Source organism: Stenella coeruleoalba (assembly GCF_951394435.1).
Source record: "Stenella coeruleoalba genome assembly, chromosome: X".
NCBI classification, from domain to species: Eukaryota; Metazoa; Chordata; class Mammalia; order Artiodactyla; family Delphinidae; genus Stenella; species Stenella coeruleoalba.
In genome coordinates, this window is record NC_137152.1 from 15,035,538 (window position 1) to 15,049,618 (window position 14,081).

Here is a 14,081-nt window from a genome sequence, read left to right on the forward strand (position 1 = left end):
TTAAGTTATCACCATTAAATCTCTTGGAATGTGAATATGTACTCTTACAGAACTCTCACATATACTGTAACTAAAAGCTGGGATTATTGCTTCCTTTCATTGCTGCCTTTGTTCACAGTGAGTTCTTCTTCAAGGGTCCATTTTGTAGCCATAGGGGAAAATAACTGATGACCTTTACATATTACCTGACATTTCCATCCAGGATAGAAACATTTTCAGTCTCTTGGTCTCTTTGTAAATTCTGCTACACACATATACCTCTTTTGGTGCATAGCCAGCCTACATTCTTAGGCTTTGGTCTATGCTTTAATGTATATTATCATATAAGCTGTATTTTTCAATAAGCTTGAAATTCAGGAATAAAACCAAAAAGAAGGAAGGCTATTACTTTTTTAACTTTTAAATCTCCAAGCAAATTTCAGTGATGCTTTTTGGACTACAAGCTCTGCTATATAAAAATCAGACTCATATCTTAGATTTCTATGTCCCTGAGATATAAAACCTCCATATCTTGGTCCCTATATCCATGAAAACGTTCTCTGGTTGTGTCCCAATAGAAACCCATCTCCGAGTCATTTCTCAAATGTTTGTTAAGAATCAGATATGGAATGTGATGGGGTATGCTGTTGTTTCTGAAGCTGATTCATGATCTTTATAAAGATGAAAGTCTGAAACTAGACCCTTAGGTAGCACCATGTATAACTTCTCTGACCCCAACCAGAGGGTCTGCCCCTTGTCCTGCCGTGGGGGGCTTCTGCCAAGGAAGTTCCCAGGGAGCCACATGTCACCATCCAAGGTGGAAACCAACAAATGTTTCTCTTGGAGGGTTCAGGTCTTTGACTCTAAAGAAAAGCACGCCATCTTTGACACAGAAGAGAGGGTCCGTTCTGAATTAATTTGCTGAAAATAGCCAATTTGCCAAATAATTTCTATGACAATTTAATTTTAGTTGACTGGAGATCATTTTGTTTTTTATCACAATATTTTAAAGAATGCTGAATATATCTCTGCTCCAGCTTCCTGCAGCTAGTTTGAGACTGAGAGGTAAAGAGAGAAACGCCAGGGAGCATAAGATTTCTTCACAGCGAGGTATATATCTATAAATATTTTATTTTTATTTATTTATTTATTTTGGACTGCATTGGGTCTTCGTCGCCGCGCTCAGGCTTTCTCTAGTTGTGGTAAGCGGGGGCTACTCTTCATTGCAGTGCACGGGCTTCTCATTGTGGTGGCTTCTCTTGTTGCAGAGCACGGGCTCTAGGCACTTGGGCTTCAGTAATTGTGGCTCGCGGGCTCTGGAGCGTAGGCTCGGGAGTTGTGGCGCACAGGCTTAGTTGCTCCGCGGCATGTGGGATCTTCCCGGACCAGGGCTCGAACCCGTGTCCCCTGCATTGACAGGCGGATTCTCAACCACTGCGCCACCAGGGAAGTCCTATAAATATATTTAAAAGAACACATTCTGGAAGAATGTATTCAATTTTTGTCCACCCCAACTTTTTTTTTTTTTTGCAGTACGTGGGCCTCTCACTGTTGTGGCCTCTCCCGTTGCGGAGCACAGGCTCTAGACGCGCAGCCTCAGCGGCCATGGCTCACGGGCCCAGCCGCTCAGCGGCATGTGGGATCTTCCCAGACCGGGGCACGAACCCGTGTCCCCTGCATCGGCAGGCGGACTCTCAACCACTGCGCCACCAGGGAAGCCCCACCCCAACTTTTTGATGCTGTACCTAGAGACTAAGGTGAAAAGAAAAAAGAATATACTGCTAAGAATTCTTCCCGTTCAAGATGATGTTCTTATGTCCACTCAGTCTTATCTTTCTCCTGCCCGTCCTTCAGACTCCAACCGCAGTAGCGAGGAGCTGAAGCAGAGAAAAACTCAATAGTCCGTAAAATGCTCTTATGGAGACAAAGTGACAACGCACTAGTCCATCTGATAAATTGCTTGTTCAGTAAATTAGCTCTTTGTGGAAATGACCTTCAACAAACTAACCTGCCTCCTAGGTGACCTCGTTAGACACAACCCAGTATCTCCAGTGAAGACATTTCACCCTTTTTACTGAGAACAATCATGATGCTGTCCATTGAAGTTAACAGAGTTACTTTGTGGGATTAATGAATGCAGCGTTTTGGGGGAAAAACAAAACGAAACAAAAAAAAATTCTCGAATGTTCTGAGAAAATACTCCTTCAAATACTGGCCACTGTTGTGATACTCCTTGCCTCCTCATATTGCCACCACCTTTGTCTCCTTCAGTAGAGTCTCAGATTGTGGGACCAATTTGAAAGCCAAAGGAGGGTGCTTCTCAGGAACATTCTCTCTGTTCTGCCCCTTATCTGTCTGAAGTAAAAATACAGACGAGAATTTGGCTTAAGGACTGTAGCCAGACACAAAACACAATAGGAAAAATAAGGGGTGGGGGGCAGGACCTAAAGGTTGTCAGACATTGTGTATCCTTTTGTGTACACTTTGTTTACATAATCTGCTTTGGGAGATTTGGTTTCTGATATCTCACCCCCAAATCTAGAGTATCTCACCACCTCTCTCATCAAATTAGTACTCAACATGTTTGAGGCAACTGAGCATCGTGGAAGGAGAGATTGCTCAGACACCTCTTGTGGAGTTGAGGCCAGCTTTCCCCATTTGTGGCTCCTATATGCTAATCAGCTCCCCAGAAACCCCAGTTCCGATCCTCACCTTCTTGAAATCCTACTGTTTGATGCTGAGGAAGCAGACACTTGGAGGGGATCCAAATCTGGGGCTTGTGTGAGCCAATGTCAACGTGTGTTAAAGAGATAATCTTGAAAGAGCAAGAGGAAAATGAAAAAGAGACCTCAGAAAGCAATCGCGGGAGGCAGGACAATCCTTGCTCCGACTTCACGGTCACAGCGTGCCTGCCGCCTGCCAAAGGATGCTACTGTCGAGTTGCCTTCCTCAGGGTGGTCCTACCGCTTCCAAGCTCCACCACCAGGGAAAGAGATCACAAATGTTTTCCTTTTGTGAAAGTTCTCGAACTTAAAGGGCTTAACTGCAAATTTATTTTGGCAATTTTAACATTTTTGTCAATTTTAACGTATAAATACAAGACAATTAAATAAATCGGAGAAGAAATATTGCAAAGACAAATCAGCACTCACAGAAGTGTATTACGTTATTACTGTGGTTAGTCTGGGATACAACATTCACTTGAAATATATGCAAGGGAACCTTGGCGAAAGACCTAACTAAAGGTTTTTGAAATGTTCCTAGTAAGGACATACTTGAGGCACTGCTCAAGCAGTTGTAGGTAGGAAGCAAGACAGACTCGCTATGACTAGGACCAATCAGGGTTTGATACATATGGAAACAATAGCATTGCAGGATAGTTCACTGTTCCCAATAGCTGCTCCCCCTTGTCACTATACACTCATCAAGACAATTCTTTAAAAAAAAATAATTAAAGCTCTGGCTGGGCCAGAGTGTACCAGTCATAGCAATCAACAAAGTACCATGCAGTTGCTTTTTAAAGAACAGCAATATGATTTTTTTTTAATGTACATCTCTTTTAAAAAGTAATCCTACTCTACTCCCCTCTTCTGAAAGGCTCTGGGGATTTGAGAAGTGGCAGTGTATGTATCGCTTCCACATCATGATTTTTCTACCATATGGTCTAGATTACAGTTCCTTCCCTCTCGGTGCCCAAGGTATTCAGCTAAACACCTTGGTGCAGCTCCCATAATCTGATGATTAGGGAAGAGGTCAGGAGATGGGTGTCAGTATCGGATGCTATGTACGGTTGTACAGGTGCCACCCTGAACAACGGTGCATCCAAGAGGGTGAGTGGGGCGAAAATATGGCCCTCATTCTGTTTGCCAAATCACGAGCCCATGGGGCTGTGTCTGCCCAGTGGGGGCACCTTTTTCTAACTCACTCCAAGGCACTATATGAGCTAATTGTGGCACTATCTGCTTACATTTTTCCAGTCTGGCTGGCGTCATTATTTCTTGATTTCAGTGAAGTTCCTGTATTTCACATCCCATATAATCTCCAAAAGGAGCTTTAGAGGTCACTGAATCAGCAAGGATTTTCTGAATTATCACATTAGACACAACAGCACAACCGTGATTCTACAAAGAAAGAAATTTACACAGTAGAAAATAAATACCAAAAATGGAGAAGTAAGATTTTTGACATGTGGGTCACTAGAATTTATCTTATTTACAACAAAGGCATGCACGACGAAACTCACCAACAGGCTGAAGCCAACAGTGGCTTCATATGTTATCAAAGATAACTTAGCATCTTTAACTGGGGCTGGAAATGAACTACTTTGATTTTTTAAAAATGAGTCTTATTCTTAGTGTGTTGTTTAAAACCAGTCTTCTTTTAAAATGAAGGATGAGAAACCAAATCACAAATGTCTAAGAACCATGGTATAACGTCTTGGTTTCCTCTTCCAATAGCAACCATTGCGCTCAATTAGCTTATGCTCCTCCAGAAGCTGCTGAGTATAAAATTAGTTGATTTTCATACAACTCACATTGTGTAAAAAATAAGATTGGACATTTTCACACTGTCAAGCAACATGCTTTGATTTTAGGAAAAGGAATCACATTTGCTCAATAAAGTGTAAGCTTCCCCGCTTTGAAGTCCTTCTTAGAGCGATACGGTTTTTACCATTGCAGGAATCTTCTTTCTCATTAAACATGTGCTGTTTTCCAGTGAAATCATGGAGGCACACGTCTCCATTCTGAAGACTGAAAGAAAAACCATTCTTCTCGGTAGAAGCATTCGCTGTATGAGGAAAAACAAAATCAGCGTCATAAAGTATCCACAGAAAGCATTTTCAGGGGACAGGAGAAGATGGCGGAAGAGTAGGACGCGGAGATCACCTTCCTCCCCACAGATACATCAGAAATACATCTACACGTGGAACTGCTCCTATAGCAAGCATTTTCAAAATAAACAAACGTCACTTTATTCTTAAGTATGCACATGTAGAGCATGTCCTTTTTTAAAAAAAGTCTGATATATTGTCATATTTTATTTACTTTTCATTCCTTTCCTAAGACCACTCAAAGTAAGCAAAACAAATTGGAGAATGATTCAGAAACCAGCTCTCTATGGCAGCTTTTTTTAAATGAAACGGTCAAAATATGAAGCAAAGCAATGCTTTTCATTTTAAAAGGCCCATTTCCTAACTCTGGTTGAACATATATTGCCTTCAAGTAGTAGCGTATGTATAATTTAACTTAAGGTAATATTCTGGTCTCTCCCAGAGGTTAGCAGAGATCCCTCACAAGGTTCTCAGTTCCCTAAGATTCCTATAAAGTAAAACTTTGTACCAGAGAAACCCAGAGTGACAACAGTCCTGGCAAGAAAAAAAATCATCTCTCATACACTAAACCAGCCCCTCTGACTAAATCAGGATAAGACTGATTCCCAGGAGGAAACAACAGAGTCCAACCTCAGAGTCCAGGCCAGGGAGCAGGTGGGCCTCCCCAATCCCAGGCAGGCCCTGAATTGTGTGTGTGTGGGCGGGGGTGGGGTGGGCACAGCTGCTGAGATCCTCTAGCTCCTTGGCACCATCTTTTTGACCGTTACACCATTTGAAGACAATGTAGAAAGCTGAATAATAAGCCCAACTGTTAGTTCATGCCATAATTATACTAATAATGACAGTGCTGAGAACTTTATAAGAATTATCTCATTTACTACCCTACGGGATGAGTGCTATTATTATCCCCATTTCACAGACGATGGAACTAAGGTGTCAGAAAGTAAGTGCTTTGCTTAAGGTTACATGGCTCAGAAGCGAAAGAGTCAACATGTGATGTCTCTTCCAAGCTGTGAGCTTGTGGCCCTGTGTACTGAGTGACATGGCTGCTAGTAGCCAAGCCTCCAAGGCATAACTGAAATAGGTAGTATTCACACACACTAGGTGACGGATGTGGCTAACACAGCTCCACCTCTGGGCATAGCGATGGGCAAGTGACTGTCCGAGGCTGCTCTTCTGATTTAGGCATTTTGGTTCGAGGACATTCTTGTGCAGGAACAATTTGACCTGGTATAATAAACAAACCGTTAAACTTCCAGCTTCTTTTTCTGTCATCCATCCCAGATCCTGATGTGCAGGTTATGTGGTATTAAACACGTGGCCATTTTGTTGACCTAAAATGTACCCCGCCCTCACTGTCAGCCATGGAAAATAGCGGTGCGAAGTCAGCCACGTCAAACAGTTGTGCAAAATGTGCTGCCTCCATTCAATCCGATTCCCCGAAGGATGGCAGCATATTGGCAGGCTAGGCAAGTGAGGCTTCGTCTCTGAGTTCTTTCTAGAATATGGAAAAGTATGGCTTTAGGAGCCCCAAACACTTCTATCCAAACCAGTAGGTTTGACTGATACGTTGTGATTCTGAGGGATCTTGATGACTCAGCTCACACCTCTGATTTCTCTACTTTGAACTCGGTTTCTCCCACTAACTTATGAATCAGCCTTGACTGCCACTGCCTCTACTCTGTTTACCTGCACTGAGTCACTCCCGCTATAGCAACTTGGCACCGAGCCCAGCTCTCCCTCTGGTATCTACAATAAAGAGCTAAGGCCCCATGGCAACTGTTTCTCATCTGATACGGCAATGGTTCTCAACAACTGGGGGGCGGGGCGATCTTATTCCCCAGGGAACATTCCACAATACTGGAAGACATTTTTAGTTGTCACAGCTGGGGGGGGCGGTGAACGGCTGGGTGCTACTGGTACCTGGTGGGTGGAGACCAGGGGTGCTGCTAGACACTCTCAAATGCACAGAACAGGCCCCACAACAGAGAGTTATCTAGCCCCAAATGTTAACTGTGCCGAGGTTGAGAAACCTTCATTTAGAGACCTCCTCTTGTATTTTATTTATTTAAAAACAATTTTTTTAATTAATTAATTAATCTTTGGCTGCGTTGGGTCTCCATTGCTGCACGTGGGCTTTCTCTAGTTGTGGCGAGCAGGGGCTGCTCTTCATTGCGATGCCCGTGGGCTCTAGAGCACAGGCTCAGTAGTTGTGGCACACGGGCTTAGTTGCTCCGCGGCATGTGGGATCTTCCCGGACCAGAGCTCGAACCCGTGTCCCCGGCATTGGCAGGTGAATTCTTAACCACTGCGCCACCAGGGAAGTCCCTCCTCTTGTATCTTAAAAGTCTATACAAACCAGTAGGACCTCCCACCTTTGGGAGGCTAGAAAATTATCTGGTAAGTATATGAACCTTCTCACAAATTTATCTGAATTTGTCATGCAAATAACTAATATTCTAAAATGATAAGTAAAGGCAAATTCTCCAGGAAAGGAGAAAGTATACCAGCAGAATTTAAGTTTTTATAAAAATGCAAAAGACATATTAAGAAGCCAAAGAAGAGAGAAACAGATAAGTTTTTATGAGAAATGAACTGCCCAGTCTTATGAAAGAAAGAAAACGTAATGGAAGTTCTAGCTAGAAATGTCAGAATTAATGAGTAAAGGAGGCACAGCAGCAATGATCTGTATGTATATTGGAGACATATATAGTCACCAATACAGGTCACAATTCATCTTCCAGTATTTGATATATTCATGGGGATTTGGGCACTGTCACAAGGCAGCCACGCTGTGGAAAAGAATGAACAAACATGACAAGCAAAAAATAGGCAGGTTTAAAAGTGTTGAAGATGTGTATAATTATAGATATACTAAAAAATTGATGTAGTCTTACTGAGTATTTTAGGTACTGCTTGCACAGAAACAGCATAGGACTGAAGTCTTTGGGCAGTACTTAAGTCAGGATTTGCCACATTAAAACTTTTAGGTCGTCATCAATTCCCATCGTGACAACTTAAATCTTTAAAAAAAAAAACAACCCCTAAATCTTAAAAAAAAAAAAAACTGCTCTAAAATGAATGAACTTGGATTAATAAACTTTCTCTTTTATAAGGGAACCACATTTTGATCCACTAGTCATACATGTAATTATACGCTTTGCTTAGCAAAAATGCCAGTAAAGGATAAAAGTGCTTTAATACAACAAGCACTAGCTTGAGAAATACTATATTGAGACATAACGTACCGTTTCCGCTCGTGAGTCCTGAGCAATCATTATTCACTAGCAGCGTGGTGGACTGGGTGGAGTTACTGTTTGACTGTAAGGAATTTGAAGAGCTCGAGACTCCTTGGTTTACAGTCTGCTTCTTTAAACCATTAGTAGCAGTTTTACTCCAGTCTACAGTAGGGTAAGCATTACAGAAAAACAGGGCAGAATGTTGAAACTCAGATGCAGGAGACAGGTCACAGCATAACTCATTCTAAGCAACTGATCTCTCGCTTCCAGATCTTACAGAGAATCCCACATTTCACAGGTTGGTGTGATAAAATGTATTTTCATTTAAGACTGTATACATTCGTCCTTTAAATGACTGCCTGGTTAAAAGTAACCTATGTTCTCTGGGAACTAAAGGCCAAGCTAATTTGATTGTGTCTATAAATATCCTCTGAATTAGGTAATATTTCAGAGCCAAGGACTGTCTTCACAAGAACACAAATCGACCTGCTGTGATGACTAATGGCTCTTCAATCCAGGCAAATGATGGAACTCTAGGTACTGCCATTTTCCAATCTTGTGCAACCAGATCTTTGCAATACTGCAAAGTCTGTATTCATGGGTAATATTTATGCAAAAGGAATTTAGATTTTCAAAGAGTACCTCGTTTTTCTTATTTTCTTAAAAATGAGCTATTTGCTCTATAACCCAGGAGGGCATAGCTGAAAATAACTTCAAAATAACCAAATGTATGCTAAGGCTTATATATAAAGTCTGGCCCAATAACAAATAAATGAAGTCACTGACAACCAGGACCTGTGGAAAAAAGGTTGAGTCAAGACTTAAAAAGTTAGGGAGGTAAATATTAAAAATTTCTTTGGACAAATGGAAAGCATGCACTCGAAAGGAAATGAATTCTAAAAATTTCACTGTTGCTTCATTCAGGAAGCAGCCAGGCCATTAATTCTATTGCTCACTAAGTTCCCAGATGTGAGTAATTGGTTTTTAATTCACTAGGTTTTTTCCCCTAATGTTCACAATGGATATTTTGTGTCGAGCAGGCTCCATTCATTGATTTCCAGACCCGATATTCCTTTGGTATTAATTGCTTTGGATCTTAGCTTATACAGTCTTTTCCTCAAGCTTTAAGGGAAGGAGAAAAAGTAAGGTAAATATGTACCAGAATTTTCAGCCAGTCGTAACTTTCCACAACACAGATACCGTCTCCACTGCTTTCTGACGTTCTCTTTTGCTACACAGTAAAAGATGAATATGAAAAATCCTATGGGGAGGGGGGGAAAAACATAACACAATGAATTCCAAACTAAGACTTGAATGTCATGAGCTTACTCTGCACAAAAGATAAAACCTTTGGCAGCCATAGGCAAAATGAAATTTTGCAGATTGAAAATAAAGCCCGAAGTCCTGGGAAAGTTTGCTCTCGAAAGGCACCCTGGGAGGACTCTCTTTGTAAGATTAAAAAAATACTTGTAAAAAGAATATCACTCCATATGTCCAAAATTAAACTCACTGTCTCACCTCTCACATCCTGTCATTGGCCTTCCCTATCTTTGGAATTACGAGCCATCTACCCAGGATGCCAGCTCAGACCTAGGCTCTGCCAACTAAAGAATGTTGCTGGCCATCCAGCTCTACAAGGATCGAGTCATAAGCCACTGCAGTCACTGACATTCAACACACCCTAAAAGGGTTTCAGGATGGAGATCAGGCATGAGGCGCTCTGTGCTCAGGGAAAACTGGTAGAAAAGGCCTTCGGATGGTTAGGTATTTTCAGGAGAAAATTTTATGAACCCAGTTTCTTGCATCTTCCCACACTTAGAAAAGCACTAAAAGCATTAACTAAGATATCTGTGCCTTGTGACAAGCAGTAACCTTCTGCCGAGATGTGAGCTTGACTGTACATACCCCTTCTCCAAACTCACACATATGCTGATCTCCCCCCTTACCTCTTCGAAGCAGTTCTTCAGAGCTTTCTGAGCGGCTCTCTCCCGGACTCTATTCCCCCAAAGAAAATTGAAACTCACAGCTCTCACATTGTGCTTTTTTTTTTTTTTTTAATATTTATTTATTTGGCTGTACCAGGGCTTAGTTGCGGCAGGTGGGATCTAGTTCCCTGACCAGGGATTGAACCCGGGGCCCCTGCATCGGGAGTGCAGAGTCTTAACCACCGGGCCACCAGGGAAGTCCCTGTGCTTTTTTACTTTCAGTCCACAGCTCCTACCTCCCCGTCCCTCCATATGCGTAATCGGTTTCCAAGTTCTGTCAAATGCCATCTCCTCCTTTGTCTCACACCCCTCCCTGCTTCTCTCCAGTCCACAGCCATATCCCTTCCCTGGGCCTTCCTGCGAAGCCTGGGGCACTGCAGCCATAGCCTTGTCTACCTTCCAGCCTCCCTGTGACAGGCTCAAGGAAATTCTCCAGTGGTGTCCTGGCCACAACACTACAGACGGGAAGAGGCCCTCAGGCTCTGCCTCCACCCCCCACTGCATGCAGGCGCAGGGCTCCCCACACAGCCCCCTCGCTACCACTCCCCAAGGCTTTGAACGCGAACAAATATTAGCAGAATGAATGGGCGAATTGAGTTCTCCCTCTCCCCAGCCCCCAAGCTATCTGCTTTAAAACCTTCATGTTAAAATATCAGGTTTGCCTCTAGTAGGGTACACGTGCCCAGCCTGAAGACTGATATCTCGAGTACTGCACACCTTTGTCCACCTGCCACCCTGGGCAGCTACACTTGGTTGCATTAGGGGAGACATCAAAATGGGGGTACCCAAGGCCCAAATCAGAACCTGTATACATCTCTCCTTTTATCAACCCCAAAGCCCTGTGAATTAGGCTTTAGTTCCCTTTTATAAATGAAACAATACATGCTTTCTGTCCACTCATATTCTAATGAGAAGTCATTCTAGGGAAATGAAAAAGAGGCAGGTTCAGTTTCCACGGTAAATATGCGAGGGGAGGTACCTTGCTTTCATGTTTACGATTAGTGTGATTTGGGCATATATTTTTTCTCTTTAAAATAAGTGTCTCTTACTTTTAGCATGCCATTGTTGGCAAATAAAACTTTTATAAGTTGTCCAACACCTGGATATACCAGTTCAGGAACTGTACATTGTAGGTAAAAATGAACAACTGTATGTACCCAGCAAGCACGTTAACTGGCTTCCTCCGAATAAAATAAGAACCGGTAGCCAAATTAGGCATTTGAATTCAATCTCAGGTTAATGAACTATATTGCCTGAAAGAACTACAGGAGAATGCTCTGGGAGCTAAAAGCCACCAGCAAAAGATGAAAACGAGTGGATGAGAATGCAGTTAAAGGCATCAACACAGAGGATTTGGAGTAAAAGGAAACCAAGGGACACGTAAACTTATTAGCCTGCTCCGCTTTTAATGCCAAAGTGCGTCCATGAAAAATTAATCACAGCTGGGACTTCCCTGGTGGCACAGTGGTTAAGAATCTGCCTGCCAATGCAGGGGACATGGGTTCGATCCCTGGTCTGGGAAGATCCCACATGCTGCAGAGCAACTAAGCCCGTGCGCCACAACTACTGACCCTGCACTCTAGAGCCCGTGCTCTGCAGCAAGACAAGCCCGGGCACCACAGCGAAGAGTAGCCCCCGCTCGCCGCAACTAGAGAAAGCCCGTGTGCAGCAACGAAGACACATCGCAACCAAAAAAAGAAAAAAAATTAATCACAGCTGACAACTCTTTTATAATGCTGATCTAGAAGAATGAGTAATTTGCTTTCCTAAAGAATACAATGAGACCAAAGGAAAAAAAAAAAGAATACAATGGAAGAGGGCTCCCACATGACTGCGGCTGGGCTTCATTAACTAAGGGGAAGCTCCGAGGTCAAGGGTCACACACAGAGCCTGCCCTTCCCGCTGCATGTCAGGGCAGAGCAACTGCGTGGGATTAAGCACTGGGCCAGGCTGCTGCCATTGACTTCACATTCATCATTGTCTTCAAATCAAACACAGACCTAGGAGGTCAGAGTGGTGAGACCTCACGGGGACACTTATGGGTATGTGCACTTTTCTGTATGCATGTTCTACTTCAATAAAAAAGTTAAAGGGAAAAAAGGTAAGGAACCAGGTGAAGGAAGAGTGAGTGACTCTCCCAGAAACAGTTCCCTGGTAGGTTCCCCTTGATATGTTTGTTCCCTCCCAGGAGGTAGTGATGGATAAGGAGGAAAAAAGGACCACTTCTTGAATTTAACGAATTTAGCCTTTCTTCCAAGGCTCTCAGAGCACCCTTTCTCAAAGTTAAATCTGTTTTTCCATGATTATATCTTAAGCTACTAAGTAAGCCACTTTGCAGATACTCTAACCTTTAGTAGCAATATTTTTCAGTTCGACTGGGTCATTCAGTGTGTATTTAGTGCTGTAGAGCTTACCTTGTAACGTGTTAAAGATGGCAAAGAGATACATGAAGGTGACATTAACTGGTCCCCACGCAAAGAAGGCAAAGCCCCAAGTAATTCCTAGTAAAAACGTAAGGCCAGCGACACTCCTGAGATCTTGAATACTGGTTTTTCGCTGGGCTCCCAGTTGCTTCTTCTTTTTAATTCGAAAAAGTTGAACCAGGACCACAATGAACATGCTGACGTTCAGCAAAAATATCACACAGAAATATCCCACAACCGTAATATAGAATACAGCATTGCTGTTGATCCAGCAACTGGAATTGGGGGGAAAAAACAGGGAAAACATATTATGGTTTTTTTTGCTGAAATATGGTTGAAAATGATAACAATGAATCTATATTGTTTTACTGAAACATTTTCCTACAATTACAAGAGAAAAAAAAGATAAAACCTCTGATCTCCACAGCCATTTATAGCTCTAGGGGGAAAACTCCAAGAGGGTTTATTTTAGGACACTTGGTGATTGAAAGTATTTAAAAAATATTCTTTGAAGACATTAAAAGATTTTATCCCCTTTAGATCCTAGTAACTCTATTCCATGAGTCTTTACTAACATAGTGTAGCTGGTATTTTATTTTTATCAGAGGCTTATAAAAGTATTTTTGAAATACTTCCTCCAAATTCATTTTTTTAATACTTACATAGTAGCATGGCTTTTCTAACTAGCTGATCTCATTACATATATAACTGCAAAGCCTGCTGTAAATGTTACTGGATTTTATTAGGATGAGAGCCAGTTGATATGCTGATTAGAGCCTCCATTTTCTTGGAGAATTCTGCTTTCCAGTTCACTTAACATTCCGAGGGGGGCTTTGTACTCACAAGTCATCAGGTGACCCGTTGGGGAATTTCCCATAGGATCCAAGTCCATAGTTATCTGGAGATATAATCAGGACAATAGTCACAACCACAGCTGGTACCCCTGGAAGATGGGAAACATTGGTCACACACAGTTCTAATAACCAAAGGTGGTGAGAAGAAAGAATAGAGATCACGTTCTATTTTCTTCTGAAATAGCAGAGACTGTGAGCTGTTCACCAAACCCAGTTTCTCTTCCTCCCGGCATGTGGCTGGCCATCTCCCAGCCTCTCTTACAGCTAGGTGTACGTGGCTACTTGACTAAGTCTTGGCCAATGGAACATGGACAGAAGTGATTTGCTCCACCTCTTGGCCTAGCCCATAAAAACCTCCAGTGAGATTCTCTACTCTTTTCTCCCAAATTCAGAGCGACCTCGGAAGCCCTGTCTTGAGGCAGAGTCTCCAGCAGCTTGGCTCCTGAAAAATCACAAGACCAGAGACCCCTCCACTTCTGCTAACTGGACTGCACATGAGTAAGAAATGACCTGCTCCTGACATTTCAGGGTTTGTCTGCTATGGTAGCTAGTGTTAGCCTTAACTTACACCCATCTGGAATGTGATTTTAAGGGTCAGGTGGCAGGCAAAGTGAAGGACTCCAAAATATACACCAAAGAATCAACCTGTTAGGGTTACCAGCAACTTCTGGAAAATCTTTCATTATGAACCCCAAAGTCCTCAACTGATTATCTGGAACCCGTTGATGGACTGAGATGCCTGACCTGATTGATTTGGGGGTGTTGACTGC

General features: G+C 42.6%; 1 protein-coding gene across 4 annotated transcripts in view; it reads right to left on the bottom strand.

Annotated features, from left to right (window-relative positions):
• Window positions 1-3,019: 3,019 nt before the first annotated feature.
• ADGRG2 (adhesion G protein-coupled receptor G2) overlaps window positions 3,020-14,081 on the bottom strand; it is a 131,664-nt gene continuing 120,602 nt past the window's right edge. For 3 of the 4 annotated variants that reach the window (XM_079910577.1, XM_079910575.1, XM_079910574.1), the window contains 5 exons: window positions 13,301-13,400; window positions 12,449-12,732; window positions 9,209-9,310; window positions 8,059-8,211; window positions 3,020-4,767 (listed from right to left, as the gene is read on the bottom strand). In XM_079910577.1, coding sequence (XP_079766703.1) covers window positions 4,583-4,767; window positions 8,059-8,211; window positions 9,209-9,310; window positions 12,449-12,732; window positions 13,301-13,400 — 824 coding nt within the window. In that variant the 3' untranslated portion in view covers window positions 3,020-4,582. Of the gene's footprint in view, window positions 4,768-7,537; window positions 7,603-8,058; window positions 8,212-9,208; window positions 9,311-12,448; window positions 12,733-13,300; window positions 13,401-14,081 lie in introns of those variants that run through there. The other variant, XM_079910576.1, reaches the window with a different exon arrangement.